This window comes from Mustela lutreola, chromosome 18 (assembly GCF_030435805.1).
Source record: "Mustela lutreola isolate mMusLut2 chromosome 18, mMusLut2.pri, whole genome shotgun sequence".
In the NCBI taxonomy this organism is placed as follows: Eukaryota; Metazoa; Chordata; class Mammalia; order Carnivora; family Mustelidae; genus Mustela; species Mustela lutreola.
This window is the reverse complement of record NC_081307.1, coordinates 28116756-28135265: the sequence shown is the minus strand read 5'-3', so window position 1 is coordinate 28135265 and position 18510 is coordinate 28116756. Positions and strand designations below refer to the sequence as shown.

At 49.3% G+C, this 18510-nt stretch overlaps 1 protein-coding gene across 2 annotated transcripts in view; it reads right to left on the bottom strand.

Annotated features, from left to right (window-relative positions):
* Positions 1-240: 240 nt before the first annotated feature.
* ENPP6 (ectonucleotide pyrophosphatase/phosphodiesterase 6) overlaps positions 241-18510 on the bottom strand; it is a 108344-nt gene continuing 90074 nt past the window's right edge. Inside the window, exons 7-8 of one of the 2 annotated variants that reach the window (XM_059155917.1) lie at positions 8292-8415; positions 241-3692 (exon numbers count right to left, since the gene is read on the bottom strand). In XM_059155917.1, coding sequence (XP_059011900.1) covers positions 3487-3692; positions 8292-8415 — 330 coding nt within the window. In that variant the 3' untranslated portion in view covers positions 241-3486. The remainder of the gene's footprint in view (positions 3693-8291; positions 8416-18510) is intronic. The other variant, XM_059155918.1, reaches the window with a different exon arrangement.

The following is an 18510-nucleotide window of genomic DNA, read 5'->3' as shown; positions in this document are numbered from 1 at the left end:
CTCAAAGTATATTATGTTTAGTATATTCAAAATCTTATCTCTCTTCCTCCCCTTACCTTTCTTCCTTTCTTCTTTCTCTCCTTCCTTCCTTCCATTATCAAATTCGTAAGCCAGGGATGGACTATGTTGAATCCATGGAATGAAGTATAATTGTATTTATCAGTTGGGTGACCAGAAAAGATAGCAAGTCAAAACTGAATCATTCTTTTAACTTGCGGAACGAGAGATGAAGAGACTATCTGGAATGTAAGCAGGTCTCCTTCATGAGATTTATTTTTTTATTCAACACATATTTATGGAACATTTATTAAACATTTGAGGCACTGAACTAGGTGCTATTTTATGATTTCCAAGCAATACACACACAAGGATATTTTTCCCAGCATACACCTGAGACCGAGTTTCACATGTTCTAGAACCAGTTGTCCAAGGTTCCCACCATCCTTCCTTCTAGCAAGTAGTTCACAAGAGCTGACTTTGGTCTATCACAAATTGTTTAAAAAGATTAAATGCACAATCACATTTTGAAATCTTTTGCTATTTACAGAAATGTCAAAAACACTTTTTTTTTTTTTTTAAAGAAAATCCATTAAACCAGGCCCACATCTTCAACAAGGAGTTTGTTGGAAAACGCTCTTGGGAATCCTAGACTCATGGGAATGGGGTATGGAGAAGCCAACTTTACCCCTCTGGGTGCCTGTCTCCATCCCTGGGGCTTGCAGATCTGCTTTGGCTTAGAGAGGGCTGGAACCTTGACCCTGCTGATCAGCAGGCAATGCCAGTCCAATGGCCTCTGGAGAAACTGGCGGATTATGAAATTGCTGTCAGAAGACTCAGGTCTACCAAGGTCTAACCAGAAACTCTCTCTCCATAGAGCAAACCCAAACCTACAAGTGCTGTCTGAGGTCCCACCCAGATCTTCCAAATCTACATTTCTGGAAGCAGGCCAGATGGCGCTTACAATCCCAGGAAGTTTGCAAATGGCCGATGGTGACTGAACTCAGATCCACGTGGATTTCCAAGTTCTCTTTAAAAGTAGGAAGAGTTGGGACTCTATAATCAGAACTCTTGGAGGCTAGAAAGAATTCCCTGGGTCTGTTCTAATGGATGCTTAGGTCTTCAGAACTTAATTGAATTGGGTTCTGGCAATTAGACATTGGACAGGGAAAGTAGCCATTTATCTCATCTTTAACGTAAGGATCATTCCTTTGGTTTATCTTCGGTATTTGCAGGTCAGTCCAACTAACTTCCTCCTGGAATTAGCAATGAAGTAGCAAAATACTCCAGGAGGAGAGGTGTCTATATGTACGAGATTTGACTCAAAAGGAACAGAACACATTTAGAGGAAATTTTCCTGAGGAAAATAATGTAACTTTGAAATAAAAATCAAAGGGGAAAAAATTCTAGCCAAATAATTAAGCCACTAAAATGTAGGCATTATTTTAGGAAAAAGTTATTTTCTCCATTTAGTGTCTGGATTTTCTTTACTATTTACCAGTATTTATGATTCCAAAAGTACCTTACTCTCGTTCATCGATTTAAGATTATTTATTAGCTACACTCTGCCAGACAAATATCTGAGATTTTATTATGCAACTTGAAGTCGTTAGGGATGAGTGAGAGGAAGATGATAGAATAGAGCTGGAAACACAAAGGGTAAGACTGTGTGCCTGTTTGTACTCTCTTGATTTTCATGATCCCCTTTTAACCGAATCACTTGGGTATCTCTAAGCCATCCTTCCTTCACAAGGGAGGAAGGTGGGCTCCACTGGATTTGTTTTCTGGACAAAGGGCACTTTGAACAATGGATGCCTGAGACACCACTGCCCAATGTTCTGAGAGCACCAGTTTGTTTTCAGCCAAATAACAAAGGCCGGCTTGTCCTCTTTCTAATTGATTGGATGGTTGGCTGGCACTTTTAAAACACATTACCTAAATCCCTAGAAATCTCTTGTGACGATGGATTTGGTATATGTATTTGTTAAGTAGCGATCTTTCGCTCTCATGATTCAAGGCACAGAGATGTTCCCACCCTTCTCCAATCAGGGTGAGCCTTGATGCTCATTTCTCAAGGCAAACGCTGTAATGGGGCTTCATCATGCTGGGGAGACCTGTTGGGCTGTCTGTTCCTGATGGAAAGTCTCTTTTGCAGGTGTGTCCCCATTTAGTGTAAACTCACTGTTAACACTATGGTAGGTTTGTGTGACTCTGATCATTTAAACATGTCCTTTGTTGCCCTTTGTTTCACAGCAAGATTTCCAACAGCAACTCTAGATCACTAACCTGAAAACATTTCAACTCAGGCTCAGTGGGTCTTCTTAGGGGTTTCCCAAGAACTTAGGTCCCTGAGGTGGCACTCCAACCAAACCGTTTCCGAATCAAATGGCTAATTGGTTAGTGACTGGGATGTGGTTCCATTGTGTTCTCTCTGTTTCCCACCCCACCCCCACCTCCACCATTTCCTTCGGGCTTCTGGGTCCCTGGGGATACACTTTGCTGGTGGTATTCCATGAGCCTTGCTCCAGACTACTGGTGCCTAGAACTTTGGCTTACGGTGCCACCATTCCAAGCAGTGAACCGAGATTTCTGCAAACATGTCTACGAGTCATCAGCAAGATGTGTAATAATAGGTCAGGTATTGCCGTAGCCTACACTCCGTCTGGGGATCCAAAGCCATGCAGGGCCCGCCACGTGCCAGGCTCCATGATGGGACAGACAGAGCCTTACAGAAGCTTGGATCTGCTGCAAGCTTTTCTGCTCCTCAAGGCAAGGGAGACATTTGTGTACACTCCAGACTCTGGGAGGGCGCCCAGGATTTCTACCTTGTTCGGTGAGTTCTTCAGTCCTTCGTACTCCTGATTGGTGATCCAAGCTAAGATATGCCCTTTCTGGAACTTGGTATAAAGTGAAAAACAAACAAACAAACAAAACCTCTCCAAAACAACAAAAAAACACAAGTCCATGAGCTGGGCCAGAAACAGAAGACAGCTATTGCTTTTATGTGGGCTTCGTTTTTCTGGGCTGGAAGGAGCAGGGCAGAATTGCAGCTCTAGACCCCAAGGATGGCTCCTGGGTGTGGAGGGGACACAGACAAGGGCCTGCTTTGTGCAAAGCAGGACAGAAACGGGCCCAAGACTCCATGCACTATCCACTCGACGTCTTCTTGCCCCATGGGTCGGCTCCTACTCAGATAGCTTGTCTGAGTGACCGCATGGGGACAATGCAGAAGATGACATGGAGTCGAACCAATGAGGAGCTGGATTTTCCTTACCTCCAGAAGAAATCAAACTTGGGGTTTTTGGTGTTTGTTTGTTTGTTTGTTTTAAGAAGTAAGGACTTTAACATATGGAATCATCCAAGAACAGTATATTTACAATTTTGGTGGCCTTGATTGCGTTAATGAAGCTATTATTCAAATAGAAAATGAAAACCATCCCACCATGGAGGCACCCTTGGCTGAACATTTGGGGACAACAATAGCAGGATCTATACGAACAGTAGGAGGAGAATTGAGACCAGAACCCAGCCGTTCAGTCGGACAGACAGAGCCGAGCTGGCCTGGTCCTTCAGCATGCACATCACCCTGGACCAGGAGCCATTGTTGGGCAGGGGAGTGACGCCCGCCACGTTGCACATGACATTGTAGACATCCACGGATCTGATTGGAGCAGCTCTGAAGTTGGATTTGAAATCTGAAAGGGAAAGGCAAGCAAACAAGTAGTCAAGTAGTCACAGCCATGCCCAGGGCAGAAAGGGGCCGAGTCACAACACAGAGAATTCTACTCGGGCTCCAGGCAGTTTTGGGACTGGAAATCAGCTCTGTCAAAGGGGCGAGGCCAAGTCACGGTGAACTTGGAAGGGGATCTGGAAGGGCTATAGCTTACAAAAGGAAGCTGTTCTCTAGGGCTCAGGGAGAAGAGTTTCTTTAGAAAGACAAGTCAGCAGACCGTCTTTGTACATAACTGTGGGCCCTTCCTGACAACAGAGCTATCCTGGAGAGGCGGAAGGCATCTCCATGTTTGCTGCTCATCTCTGCCGAGCCCTGGAGAGCAGGTGTGGTCAAAAAGGCTGACTGTCTTGCTGAGCCCCCCAAACCCAATTACACGCTCTGCTTATCTTCCAGAACATCTACCTAGCAGCAGCTGGTTGGCCAGGGGGCCCCCGAGCCACTGAGGAACATTCCTTCATTTTCCTGCCACACTGAGGTCTCAGGGCTTCATGGAATGTGAACCTGTATGGTTTCCTCAGTTCTGGCCACCTCAGAAACAACAGCAATGGTTTCTTAAATATGGTTTGGAGAATCAATGGAACATTCCTTGGGAGCCTTTCGCTGGCAGCTCAAACAACTTAGCCGAGGGGAAAATGAGCAAACTGGTATTGGAGTTGGGGACCCAGGTGAGGGCTTCAAGAGCTCCTCAGGTCGAGGGAGAAGAGTGCTGTGCTTGCTTCCACCCAGCGGCTGCCCCAGACTCCAGCGGTGATGCAGGATTCTAGAAGGCAGGGGCAGCCGTTCACAGCCTAGTGAGTGCAGACAGATTGCAGAGAAAAGTCTACTTTCTCCCTCTCCACAGGAGGAAAGAGGAGGTTGAAAGCCAAGTCCGTGTCTGTTCAGAGAGTGAGTGTAAGAAGTTAGTAGTGTACACAGCAGTTTCTCTTTTGGGCCCCAAACCGGAGCTATATTGAGACTGAATTCTAGAAGGAGGTTTGATCTAACCATGAAGGCCTCTGCTAGCGCTTTCAGTCCATATAAGACTTTGAAAGGAAATGGGTGATTTGGGGCTGTAAAGCCAAGTTGTCTCCCTCAGAAGATAATCCTTTATAATTGCTCTGCTCAAATGATCACAAGTACTTTATTTAAAAAGCAAACATACACCAATGGCAACAGAGTCCAGAAGTGCCAACACCAAATGCTGCTCTTACATTAAGCCTGAAATCACAAGCACAGAAGTTCTATTCAGAAAATGCGCCCACAGAGTATGTTCGACCCAGGCCTACTTCCCAAGTGATAGGTTTTGCTCACTTTGGAGAGGTAATGTTGACTCTAGCACAAGAAGTTAATGGGCTCCTCAACCAGCCCACAGCCGCTTAGTAGCTGGGCAAGCCCAGGGAAGGGCATGGGAAGGGTACCTAAACCACGGTTCCAGGCGCAGTGCATCTGCTCGATGAGCGGCAGCAGTTCTTAGTAGTAAGTGTGTAGAATAAACACCCCACAAGGGCAAACTATGGACTGGAAATATTTACCCTATAAATTACTCGGAGGATTCACTTTATTTGGGGGCAGAAAGGATAAGGGATAAGGCAACATCACTTCATGGTAAAAACTGGTCAAAATCTGGAACCTGCATGGAGAGGAGATTTAGGACAGCCCCAGAGTCCCAGCCCTTCTCAATATCAAGGCAATGGATTGCAACGAGGTGAGGACAGTGGTGAGACCTCCCCAGAGAAGAATCAGCTGCGGTATGAAAAATCAATGGAAAGCTTGTCCCAGCCATGTGGCAGCAACTCGTCTCCCTCCTTGCGACTTGCCATGGACCTGGGTGTGATGACCACATTGCCTCACCACATGGTGGCCATGTCCTTGTCACGTGTGTGGGTGGGGACGGTGTGGGGGTGGCAGACACAGTAAACCCAACATGTCCTTCCCCAGCCTTCCAAATGCCCGTGTCTTTACCACTCAGCGGGAAAAACGGAGATCAAGCTCTACTGACAATAAAATTATTAGAAAACATTTTACATTGAAAGTACAAAGTTAAATCCTCTGCACATAAGCAGGAAGGAGAAGGGGTCCCCCTCCCCCCATTCCATCTGGTTCATGAATTCCTATGCTGCAGTGCTAGGACTTTGGCCTCAATGAGTAGAGGATCCAGGCTAGAATGAGAGCTTCTAGAAAATTCCTTAACAGCAGAACAATACCAGATCCAGCTGGGGAGGACCCAGCCAAGCTCTACTAACTCAAGGTGACATGTTGAATCTGGATTGGCAATCCAGGTTATCTCTATGAATTTAAATTTTCCAGATATTGAAACTGTTGTTCCTAAAGAGAGAAGTTTCTGCAGCCGCATGCCATGCCTGGCCACCTTGGGCTGCTCTCCCGGTGAGGCTCGCTAGCTCACAGGCAGCTCACTGACTCACACTCCTGCCGTCTTATCTTGAAATGTGGTGTTCTCTGGGGTGAGATTAGGCGGTTCAAATTAGAAACCAGGATTAACCAGAGAAAGGCTATCTTCCAGAATTATTTCCTTTTCTTTCTGCCGGACCAGACTTACTGACTTCTAAGCTGTATCTGAGCAGCCGTAATGATGCCCGGCTTCCTCCCTGAGCGAGAAGCGCATACAATTAATCAGGAAGGATGTACCTTTATCTCAAAGTGCAGCTAGATAGCTATTAAAGGCCTCACTCTTAAATTTCCTTCAGAGTAAACAGTCAGTGTGTAAAGCTGTTCAACCTTTCATGAGAACTGGAGCCAGAAACGTGATGGTTTGAGGGAGGCTCGCAAGGCGGTATCTGCCTAGAAGCATTTTTGTAACGGGCCCAGTCCATTTCCATCAGGAGTCATCTCTCTCTCTGTAAAAGGCTTTGGCTTTTGGTTTAATAGGAACCTATGATGGAAGCTTTTGTGGACAGACATCTTTCCCCTCTGAATTTAAGCTTATGTAGCTTTGGATACTTTGTTTTAAAATTTTGGTTTGAGGCTAGATTTTCTCTATGCCTGAGACTGTTGCCTATAAACCCTCCTTCTGCTGACAACCGGTTTGCATTCACCATCTTACTTCTCTCTTCTAAGGAAGGAAAAAGTTACACTTTTGAATGAAAGCCCTGATGTTCAATGTTCTCCCATTTAAAGGCCGCGGCCGTGGAAAATCTCCAGCCTAATCCATCCAACAGTTGACCTCAACAATGTCCTTGAGGCTCCCTTCCTCATTCATTATGTTTTTGAGCTTTGGTGAACTCGTGTTGATTGTAGTGTAAGAGGTTAATCCGCCCTGAGGCGTGGTTGACAGGGAGCTCCTGCTAACTCCCACTAGTTCATGGCCGTGTGCCTGGACATCCTCTGAACTCTCTTGGGCCAATGTTGTGAACCCAGTTAGCACTCTGTAAATGTTGGCTGCTACTGGTACTGACACTTGCTTCAAGACTTGGGAACTCGTATCACACATGAGAAAGGACCTGGACTAACGTGATCCCTGGGCTCAGGAGGCCAGGAGCTCCCGAGGAGCATGCAGAAATGGACAGCCAGGTGTTGTCAGCAGCTATTTTGTGGTAAATAGAGTGACCCAAGGCAAACATAGATCTTTTGTCTTGCTAGTCAAGAAGAGCAGAACTTCTAGGCATGATTTCTAACCTATACTTGGAAAGGGAAGCACGGACTGTTATAGGCTGAAACATTGTAATCTAATTCCAGAAAACAGCATTTGGAATATGCACGTCAGGGTAAGTTACTACATCTAATAAGGACAGTGAACAGTAGTGACAGGAGACTAGCTTATGAGCCAGGCAACTGAGGGCTAATGGCTGCTGAATGTCTCTCTCTCTCTTTTTTTTTTTTTTTTTAAGAACGAAAGGGGTGTTTGGGTCATAGTATGGACTTTGAGTATCTGATAAACTTCTCAACAATGTGAATTCACAGTCCTCTGTCAGTAAAGCAAATGACCAAATAGACCCTGTCCATGCCCCCTCTATTCCAGCCTTAGAAATGCATCTGGTCAAGGAAGGCAGAGTAATTTTGCTTTCATCCAAGGACATCCAGATGTCCCTAGGCCTTCTGGCTCATTCAAAGTCCATCTCAAGGTCATTTCCTAGCCTAGCCTTGAGCACATCCCAGCTTCTGGTTGGGCCCTAAACCGAATGACCCCCCCTCACAAGGCTGGGTGCTCTAGACAGGGAGGACCTGTGGAGGAGTCAGACCCTTGACGTGATCTCGTCAGCTCAGACTCACAGCTGTCGGCAACCTGGTGTCTGATAAGATTTCCTGGACATCAGCTAGCTGTGAAATAACATTTTGATGAATTAAGTAAAAAATGAATCGCAAACATGTGGAATCCATTTTCTTCACCGCACTCAAGATTTAAAATTTACAAGGAAAAGTATTTGGCCACGTTTGCCAAACCTAAGAAGCATCTGAAAGCCGGCCAGCCAGAGATGTTTCGTGGAGACCAGCTGGATTTACTCAGCTTTGCTCATAAAGAGGGTCCGTAAAGAGATCACTTGAGCCTTTACTAGCGCTGTCAGCCCCTCCTGGAGACCGCTTCCTTGGGAATGGAGGACAAAGCATGTGGTCATGTCTTGCCTACCGGGGCCAAAGGCCAGGAAGATGCCCCTCATGTCCATGAGCTCGTTGTCGTAGCCGTGCCACCCGTGCTGCCAGCCTTCCCTCTTGCCGGTGCTGTTCATCCAAAAAGGAAGTGTGTCTCGACTCTGAAACCAAGAGAGGCAGTCACATTACACTGTGTCCCAGCCATCGTGATGAGCGAGCTTCGGGCCCACCCACCGTGGGATCTCCTTCTCAGCATTCCCCACTGGGGTCTTCCAACCTCAGATCCTGTCCTATTCCATCCGGGGAGCACAGACCTGGGGAGGCAGCCTGTGAAATTGACAGAGAACTCTACCTATAAAGGTATTTTCTGAGCAGGACGGTACCTCGTACTCAGTTTGAAAGTCACTAAATATATCACGCGAGACAGAAGGGATGTTCAAGTATATCTGTGGTGTAGAGAAAAGTATATTTGGCCTTTGTCCTAGGTTCCAGGACCAGGGTTCCTAAAACCCTTGGAATTTCCAGAGTGATGGAGTGGTTTTTGTTATTCATAATGAGCCTCTTTCTCCCATACCTGGTGTCTGTTAATGAGGTCCCTGATGGGTAGGGGGCTGCGGAGCTTCAGGAGGTCACTGGAGGGACCAACCATGAGATGGGGTCGTGCTCTGCCTCTAAGACTGCGTTCGGTCTTGTGGCCAAGGATGGAGTCACCCGTGCCCATGCAGTGGAACCCGAGTAAAAACCCTGGAGCAACGTGGTTCAGGGAACTTCCGGATGGAGGAACAAACCGACGTGCTCGGAGGGTGGAGACCCCAGAGGCAGCCTGGGGGCTCCGTGCCCCTCACCTGCGGTCCTTTGCTCTATGCCTCTCTGAGTCGTAGCCTCTGTAAGAAAACTAGTCCTAAATAGAGCACGTTTCTGAGCTCTGTGATCCATTCTGGTCATTTATCAAACCTGAAAAGGGATGTGAGAATCCTCCAGTCTGTAGCCAAGCCGGACACCAGTGTGTAGCCTGGGGACGCAGGACCCGGGGCTGGTGGCGGAAGTGGGGACAGTCAGGTGGGACGGAGCGGGACGGAGTCCCCTAACACGAAGGGCTGCTCCAGCTCCGGGGTTGGGACTGAACCGCAGGACACCGACTGCTGTCGGAGCGTTGTTGGAAAACACAGTGTTGAACTGAATCACCTTGTTCTCCTAGCAAAGCCATCAAAGCCCGAGCCCTTTCCGCCGCCGCATCCAACGCCCATCTTTCCCCTTCTCGAGCCCCACCCTCACGACACTGGGGATAGTTAGTTTCCTCCTCTCCGTTCAGTCAAACGTGCGAGGACGGCATGGCCGCTCCTCTTACCCAGGCTGGTCACACGTTCGTTTCCTCCAAGGGCCTCCACGTGGGGTGGGGTCTGGAACCATCACTTCCCTGACACCCTGTTTCCTTCAGAACTCTACTTCCTTAGATGGCCGATGCTGGCTTGTGCGACAGCTGTGGGTCCTGAGGGGGCCGCTGCCAGCTGGACACGTCCCTCGCCCTTCCCCACGGACTACATTCATGCCTGACGGTCCAGGCACCTCTGCTGAGCGGGGTCTGAGATCGCAAACCCTTCAGATGCAGGAAGTGGAACGGACTGGTCGTGGCCAATGCAGGGAAGCACCAGTCCCAAGAATTCACAGGTCGGCTCATAAGACGTGTCACAGTACCAGGGATGTAGTCTGCCGAGAGCCTGTGCTGACCGTGGATGACCGTCCCACTGCACAGTTGAAGGAACTAAGGCCCAGAGAGGTTAAGGGACCCTCTTAAAGCCGCACAGCTGTGGAGAGTCAGGACTGGGACTGGAACCCAGGTGGGCTGTCTCCTGGTCTTCATGTACCATCCACGGCCCCACAACCAAAAGTCACTGCCTGTGACCTTGCCTCTTTACTCACCAAGGAGTGTGGCCAGTTCTCAAGTGTATAGAAAAAAAAGGTTTTAAAATCAGATTCCACTTTGTCGCTTTCTGGTTCTGCAAGCTGGCTCAGATCCTGGGCAAGATACTTCTCGGGGCTTCAGTTTCCCCGCTGGGTGTGATCATACCTGCTTCCCAGAGTTTCTGGAGGAGGACAGGACTGTGCGCCATGTGCCCGGCACAGAGTAGATGCTCAGTAAATGGCTGTGGGATGGTCACCAGATGCCGCTGGCTGTGGGGCGAGGTACGCTGGTCCCGCGCAGGGGGGCAGTGATGGTTGTGGGGCCTGAAGTCCCCTTTGCTTAGTTAGCTGTCATCCTGCATTGCACACCCGTCCTGTCTCACCCCATAAATCGCTCCCTTGCTTTCCAAATCACACTGTTTCACCGACGCCCCGTTTCCTGAATTTCCATCATCCTCTGTCCCTCCTTCTACAGCTGTAGCTTGTATTTTTCCATGGGAACGTTTTCATTAACTTACTGCATCTCTAACCTGTTATACCATTTTTGTTCTTTGTCTCTGGTGAAGATCACAACACATCCCAATTTAGCTTTGTCGGCTAATTGGAGGTGTTGCTTCCCCCGTCGGGTGCCCGGGCACTGATTCCCGCAGCACCAGAGAGAACATTCTCTTACTGACGACCTCACCAACTGTGACCCCCCACAGGACATATGTGCCCTGTGACAAAGGGACAGATGAAAGGGAGACGAAGATGGATTATCCCTGATTTACGAATTCCAGTCCGGATTCCACGAACACACACATAGAGCCCTGAAAACCTCAGCCTGAAGGTACCAGGGGCTTTGTCCGATCGTAGGTGAACGCGTTCCTTTTTATTAAAGTGACACCTTGCTCCCAGTGAAACAACTGCTCTTACTGATTTTAAAAGTAATAAGGATCTCGCAGCTTCTGGGAGAAGCTAAGCATATCCCGGAAGTGACTGAATGGGTGACTTTACGTGCGCAGGCTTAACTTCCAAATGGCGTGAGAACGATTTTCTCCCTTTCCTTTCCTGGTGGCTTCCCCTGTTTTTGTTGTGTAACGCCATATTGTCACCCTAGATGCCTACAGATGAGGGCCTGCTGATCAATGTGTGTCCCAGGTTGCTCAGCCTCCAGAGTAGAAATCCCCAGGCTGCGGATCCTCCAGCTGCTGGGCGAGGAGACCTAACCCCAGCCCGACTCTCACAGGCCCAGGGACTAGCCACAGAGACCCACCTATGAGACCACCTATGAGACCACCAGAGCCACCAGAGACATCACTATGTCTGGGGAGGTGCCCAGACCCTCCAGATTTGGTCAAAGCTGAGACAGGGGTAGAGGAGTGGTGTGTGTGTCCATGGGGAAGGGGGAGTGCAGTGCTCCTAAGTTGGGGTCACTAAGAAAACTGGGCTCATGGTGGCATTGGCAGCCAGTTCCCAGGAAACACCAGGTTCTCCTGCAGCCTGTAGAGAAGGCCCAAATAAGGCCTCCACCTGGAAGGGGTTTTCCCCTCATGAATAGGGGAAGGGAAGAATCTAGAAGGAACAGGGTCTTGTTCAGGGAAAGGAGCCCCAACAGGGGTGGGAGAAGTCCTTATCTTCCCAGGGGAGAAGGCAGGGATCTAAGAGCCTGTCCATTTTGTTCCACAGCTCAGCAGACACGCGCTGAGCTCTGAATCTGTTGGGCTCTCTGCTAGGCTTTTGGCTGAGAGGCACGGAAGAGGAAGGCATTCTTTCTCCTGAAAGAGCTTATCTTCTGTGAGGAAAGACGAGGGTTTACAGCCTCTGTGTATTGATTCCTGAGGTGGCCGGGACAGGCAGTGAGGTACCATGAGGCCTTGGGGAGGCTTGTCGTGGGAATCACTGTCCGTGGGAAGGGTGAGCCTGGATAATGGGGGGGCCCACTGTGAGAGGCCACCCAGATGGCTCCAACAGAGTGTGGGCAGGTCCCGAGGTGTCCCCAGCAACGGACCTCTGGGAGCTCTGGCTGGGGGGAAGGCCAGGCCAGGCAGGGACAGCTTGTTCCACCTCGTACGGGAGAAGCATGAGAAGGAAGCAGCCACGGCAGAGACACTTTGGCCGGCATGAGGAGGAGAGAGGACCTGGCGTTCTCCCCTCTCAGTGCCTGCCTGAGGTGGTGTCAGTCAACAGGGCGACCAACCGTCGCGCTCTGCCCAGGACTGAGGGGCTACCGGGACACCACACTTCAGGACAGTTCCAGGGAAAACCATGACATGCTGGGTATTCTCCAGTGAACGCTATCTTGGAAATTTAAATAAAATCTTCACCAAGTGTAATTTGTTCAGCATGTTCCAGAGCTTTCCAGGACCCTTCCTCTATGCACAGGTAGGGAGCCGTGCTGGGACCTTCCTTTGATGAGCTATTGAACTAATCATTTCTAACAGGAAAGAACCAGAAAGAGCTCCACAAGCGGAAACGCTGTGAGAAAGGGTAATTCTGCTTCTACACTCGTGTTCCTCCATCTCGGTGCCTGCTTCCCAAATTCAAGCAAGCTGAGGGGAGGCATTTCCACGTGCGCCAGGGGCATCTTTATGAGATACGAGTTACAGTTTCCCGCCTAGATCTTTGTCTCAATCACCCTTAGAATTTAAAAAAAAAGTCACGTTCACTGTTTACGGCCCAAATCAGCAAACCAGTTCACGAAGTTTGTTCAACACTGCCTGGAGGTATCTCTGAATTTGCCATTTTTACGGCGGATTCAGTCCATTACGGTGCTGAGCTGAGAGGTACAGGGAGCACGGTCAGATACGGGGGTAGGGTTGGGAGTGAGGGTAAAGGCAGAGGGAGGGATAGAGGGACAAAAAGCAAGAGCAGCTGGAACAATCCGTGTCGTTGGTTCCTGTCTGCACGTAGCCCAAGTCTTTGCTTTATAGCAAAATCTCATTTTTTTCTTTCATTATTGCATTCTGGGGCTCCGTTAACACATAGAGCTCTTGCCTCTTCCTTCCGATTTCTCCTCAGTGTAGATCAGAAAATGGTTGCTAAGCTGCAGACAGAAATACTCCTGAGGAGACGGGAGGGCTGCTGGCTGCCAGGACAACATCTGGGCGCCAGCTCTTGCTCCGCACCCCAAAATGACTCTGTGTGGGGAGGCTGGGGATGCGGAAATCCGCCCTGCGTGGATATCCTCCCTGGCAGTGGGGAGCTGTGGAAGGCTTTGTCTGGTGCCTCCTGCTCCATTTGACTTCCGGTCCAGTCTTCCCCACTGGGAGCGCTCACTGTCTACACCGCTGGTTCCCAAGCCTGTCCGTGCAGACACTGCCCTGAGCTTACTTATCCTGGATCTGATTTTGGGTATTTGCATTCAGTAGGCCAGGAGGAGGCAGGGAATCTGTTTAATCATCTCTGCCCAGCTGATCAGGATGTAGAGTCAGGTCTGGAAACCCCTGGAAACTATTCACCAGGCACCCATCCTGTGCTATGTCAAATTATCTGTCCTTTTCTAAGGACGCTTCTTATTTATACTTGATATAAATCGTCACCCCTCTTTCCAACCACTAACTGTACAAATCTTCCCGGGGAAGTGGGGTCGGGCACCAAAGTCTGCCCCCTCCCTCTCTTGAGGAGGCCTCTCCCCAAATCTCCAGGGCTCTGGGGAACCCGGGGGAAATCTGGTCAGATTAAAATAAATAAAACGGGAACACCTATCTAAAATGAAATCTACTTCATTCGCCTAGGACATGGTTAGGAGAGAAACGTCCCAGGTCCTGGAAAACACAAAATAAGCTTCTGACATCACCTCAGACTGAAAGAGGCGCCCGATACCGTCAAGTTGGGGGTGGCTTCGGTTCAGACTCGGTGGCAGTGATGACAGTTTGGCTGGCTCTGGAGACTTTGCTGGGAGGGTTAAGTTTGAGCAATGGTTTCTATCACAGACCCGTTTCTTGGATTTTCTGTTGCTTCCCTGAGACGCTTCCTGTTGCCGTGGGTCCTTGGACCCCCATCGAACGGTGGTGGGGAACACTCTGGGCTAAGAGATGTCTCTCCAACAGTGTCTCTGTGTCTTAGGAGCCTGCGTTTCTAACACAGCACCTAACTACTCGGGCCTCCGCCCTGATCTGACCCTGGAAAGCCGGGCGGCCACACACAGCCCAACGCTCTGAGTAGAAAATGCCCGACAGCAAAAGCAGCTTCAGTGAAGGGCTAGAGATGCGTGGATTGGGCTCCCCCCTTTTTTCCCCCCTTTTTCCCCGGGATTGTGTTTACTGAAGTGTGCCAAGGGTGGGGGGGGCATGTCCTCCCAGACGACCTTAATCACCCCCAGAAAGTCAGCAGCTCCCTGCACCCGACATCCGACTTCCTGAAGCTCAATTAGTTGGGCCTGGACAGCACCACTCTGGCTGCCACTAACACTCAGAAGCCGCGTATTCCAGATTGTCTTGATTTCCCCCAAATATTTTGGGTCCACGCCTAACTGCCACTCAACCCCAGGCCTTAGAATTGAGCCTGGCATTTCATATCCTTTGCCAGTTTTCAAAATAAATCTTGCCTCTGGAGACAAATATTGGCCTCCCTGAGAAGCTTGGGTCTGGCTTAGCTGCACTTTTCTCAGGCAGGAGTCCGGAAGATCGACAGAGAGCACCGTGTTTCACAACCCTTCCACGGGCTGGGGCACCATCCTGGCTTTCTGAGCACTGTGGAATGACAGGGACGCTGTCTAGAAGAGGCTACAGGACTTAGCCCCTGCAGAGCGGGGAGGGGGTACTGGCGAGAGCCGTTGTGTCCCACACCTGGGCTCCAGCTGTCGACTCGCAGAAGCTAGACTTGCCATCACTGAGCACCTTCTCCCTGTTCAAGTTTCTTCTCTGGCTACTGATAATGAGCCCAAAGGAAAGGCCTTCCTGACCCAGCAGACCTCTCTGTTTTATTTGGTTACTGATTTACAGATACAAAGCGAACGGCCTGGGAAGAGGAACCCGGAATCGACTGCCTTAATATGTACTGATTCATTTAGTAAATCACATCCCACAAACATGCGCTGAGCCTCTGCCACGTGCCAGGTTCCACCGAGGAAAGCAGGGGCGGAGACGCCACGGGGCTGCCTGCAAGGGGTTTCTAGCCCAGGAAGGAAGGGTTCAAGGGCAGATGGACAAATGCAGCCCGCAGGGGAAGTGATTCCAGCTTTGGGGGCAATGTCAGGACGGAGGCTATTAGGGGAGAGTTGGGTGTTTCCTGGGAGAGATGGTGTTGGAGCTGGGCTAAAGGACAGGTTGGAGTCGAAGAGAAAAGAGCACCCCGGGGTTCTGACTGATGTTACCAGAGCCCGCTGAGGACAGGCTGATTTTTTTTTTAGGTACAGGTGTCCCCCGCTTTTTGAAAGTTCGAGTGACACCACTTTGTTTTTACAAAAAGAGCTACTATACTGGTAGCTAACCAAAAGAAATCCGAGGAGGGTTTTCGCTTCTAGGAATAAAGGTGAAAAGCAAAAATGGTGTTCAGCATTGGGTTTTCATAGGGACCTCGTGCAGCCAAGCAGCGGCGGGGCTGGGGGGGGGGGGGCGGGAGGGGGATCACCGACCAGCTCCTTCCCTGGAAACTACATTCAGCAGGAAGCCACCAGAGCCTCGAACTGTGTCTGTGAGCATCTGGGCTTTATCTCGATTTATTTTGTGCGTCCATAGCAAGACAGGGATCTAAGGTATCAAAAAAGCCTAAGAGGTGAATTTCTGGGTCTGGGAACACTCCAAAAATTCTTCCATATGAAGTAATGGTAACTGTTTTGGCTTTGCACTGCCTCTGCCTACAAAGGGTTTTGGAGGGACACTCTGCTGCGGACAGAGGGGGCACGTGGCGGGGGACGTTGCCTATAGATGGAGGATGGAGGGGCTGGAAGAATGCACTTGAGTTTGGCGGAAACCACCGCTAGCATTTGCTTCCTTTGCACTTCCCTGTGTTGTCCTTGACCGTCCCGTATGCCAAGGACACGTAGGGCCCGCCTTCCGAGGGCCCTTGGACCACCACATCGGAATGAATCCATGTCCAGCCCCACTGCAGATGCCCCTAGAGGGGGGAGGGGGTAGAGCAGGGGTGAGGGAAACCTTGGGAGAGGACAGGGGAGTGGGGGGGCTTGTGAAGAGTGTGGCCTTTGACCCCTGGCAAGCACAAGCAAAGAGGTTCTCACAGTGACCAGGTCTCAGGGAGACAGGGAGGGTGGGGGCAGCCGTTCTGAAGAAAGGAGCCTGGCGGGGGTGCCAGGCCGGGGCTTGACCTAGGTGGGTGGCCTGGGTGTTCCCACCCTTCGTGTGTGGTCCGTCGTCTGGGAACACGGATTCCTCAGATCGCCGCCCTTGCAGGGGGAGCGCCAGGGCCAGGGCTGGCAGTGGGTGGCAAGCCAGTCCCTATACTAAAGAGTGCAGAAGCGGAAGCAAGCTGCGGGGAGCTGCTGGCCGGAGCCGGCTTTCAGCTTTCCTGCGGCATCAACAGCGGCCACGCGGGGAACCGTGCGATGCCAGGTGACCGGCTCAACTTGCTTCCTTGTCTTTATCTTTTTCGGCGACAGCTCTCTTAGGGGCCGTTAAAAAAAAAAAAAAAAATGAACTCAATTAAGTGTTCCCAGTAGAGCAGCAAGGCTTAGAGTCGAGAACTCTAAAGCGGGAGCAAAAAGTTGGTGTTTAGATGGGAACCGCATCGTTGCCAAGGAAGCCGAGTCTTGCCTGTTGCTGAATGGTGGCCGTAGGGGGAAGCAAAGGGAGATGGGATTCTTTGGTTGGCCCCAACCAGCACCAATTTGTCCTGACTCAGCTGTGTTTCTAATCACGTCTAACTCAGAAAGAAAGCTTCAGATGCTCAAACCCAGACCCGGAGAGATTGCTTTCAGGCCTGAGAAGTTGGCCCCTGCTGCAGCCCCTAAGTACGGTCCAGCACAGAAACAACCTGACATGTGCTGCGCGCTGCCGTGCAGGTCATGGAGCAAAACACAGCCTTCTTCTACCGCTGGGGAGAGACTCTGCAAACAGCCATGGGGGGAGGCGGAGAGCCCAGCACAAAGCGGGAGCAAAGATGGTGAGCAGGGTTCTCAATTCTCTGTGTCATGTTAAGTATAATGATCAACAGAAAGATGAAAAAGAAAAAAGATCGAGGCAACAAGAAAAAAATGGACACTTGTCTCTAGGATTTTTCAGAAGACAAAGAGATAAAACTCCATGCTCTATCAAGGTATAATCTGAAATTATAATTTTTACCTGTGAGTCTTGAAAAAAAAGTCCATGAATTCAAGGATAGGCGTCAAAGGATAAAGGTATTCATTGGGTCTAGGAAACTAAGGTACAAAAAGGAGCGGCTGAAAGACAGCTAATTTCTCTTGGGACTCAGGGACAACTAGAATTTTTCAGAGAAACATTTGTGTCTTTATGTGACGACCCTCTAAGTTACATTAATGTTACTGATTGTGCTTCCTTCTTTGAACAGGCTGCTAGGAAGCTCAGAACCATATTTGTATTCCATGTTATGTTGTGGTGTGCTACTTTCAGGACTAACTATATCCTCCATGCAGAGTCACTGAAAGCAACAGAAACAGTAAGGGGGGGAGGGGAAATTTATTCAAAATAGCTGTTATTGTTGTCATTGGCCAAAATTTTAAGAAGAAATTTTTCCTAATGGATTTATTACCCACAGAAGGGAAAATGACTTTATGTTCATGTCATTGAAACTGTGGGGGAGGAGTCATTGTAAAGCTTCTAATGAACCAGTAATGATCAATAAAGATTTGTTCTATAACACCCGTCAGTAATTAAAGCAGGAGGATAACACTGATAGTCCCGGTATTTAATGGGTCAACACTAAAACTTTCAGAATCTTATTTTTTCACATCTTATTGATCTTCCTTCTGGTTTCTTTCTTTAAGACAAAAAACCCTTTCTGCTTCAAATATTTAAAAAATCACCCCAAATTTCCTTTTTGAAATAATTATATATTTAAAAAAAGCTTTTTAAGTAATCATCAGCTGTTAGACATTCTTCCCTTCTGTTCTGGTGGCTTCTCCCCTGCTTTTGAACCCATACAGTTAACTGGGTAGCCCCTGACTTAGTTCTAATTCACACAAACATATGTATGTGTATTGTGTAATTACAAAAGTAATATAAGGTAACATACTATATAATATGGTATGGGCTGGCTCTCAGAAGACACAGTGGTCGGCAGGCTTCCTGCAAAAGAGCAGGTACGCGGACCCCCAGTGCAGAGGGGAGGGGCGCTGGGAGGTCAGGGAGGCAGCAGTGGGGCCCCATCTGCTCTGTCACTGGGCTCTGTGAGGGGGCTGCCGCCAGCACGTTCGTCCTCACTCTCCTCTTACTCCTCTTCTTTGTATCTAGGTTTCA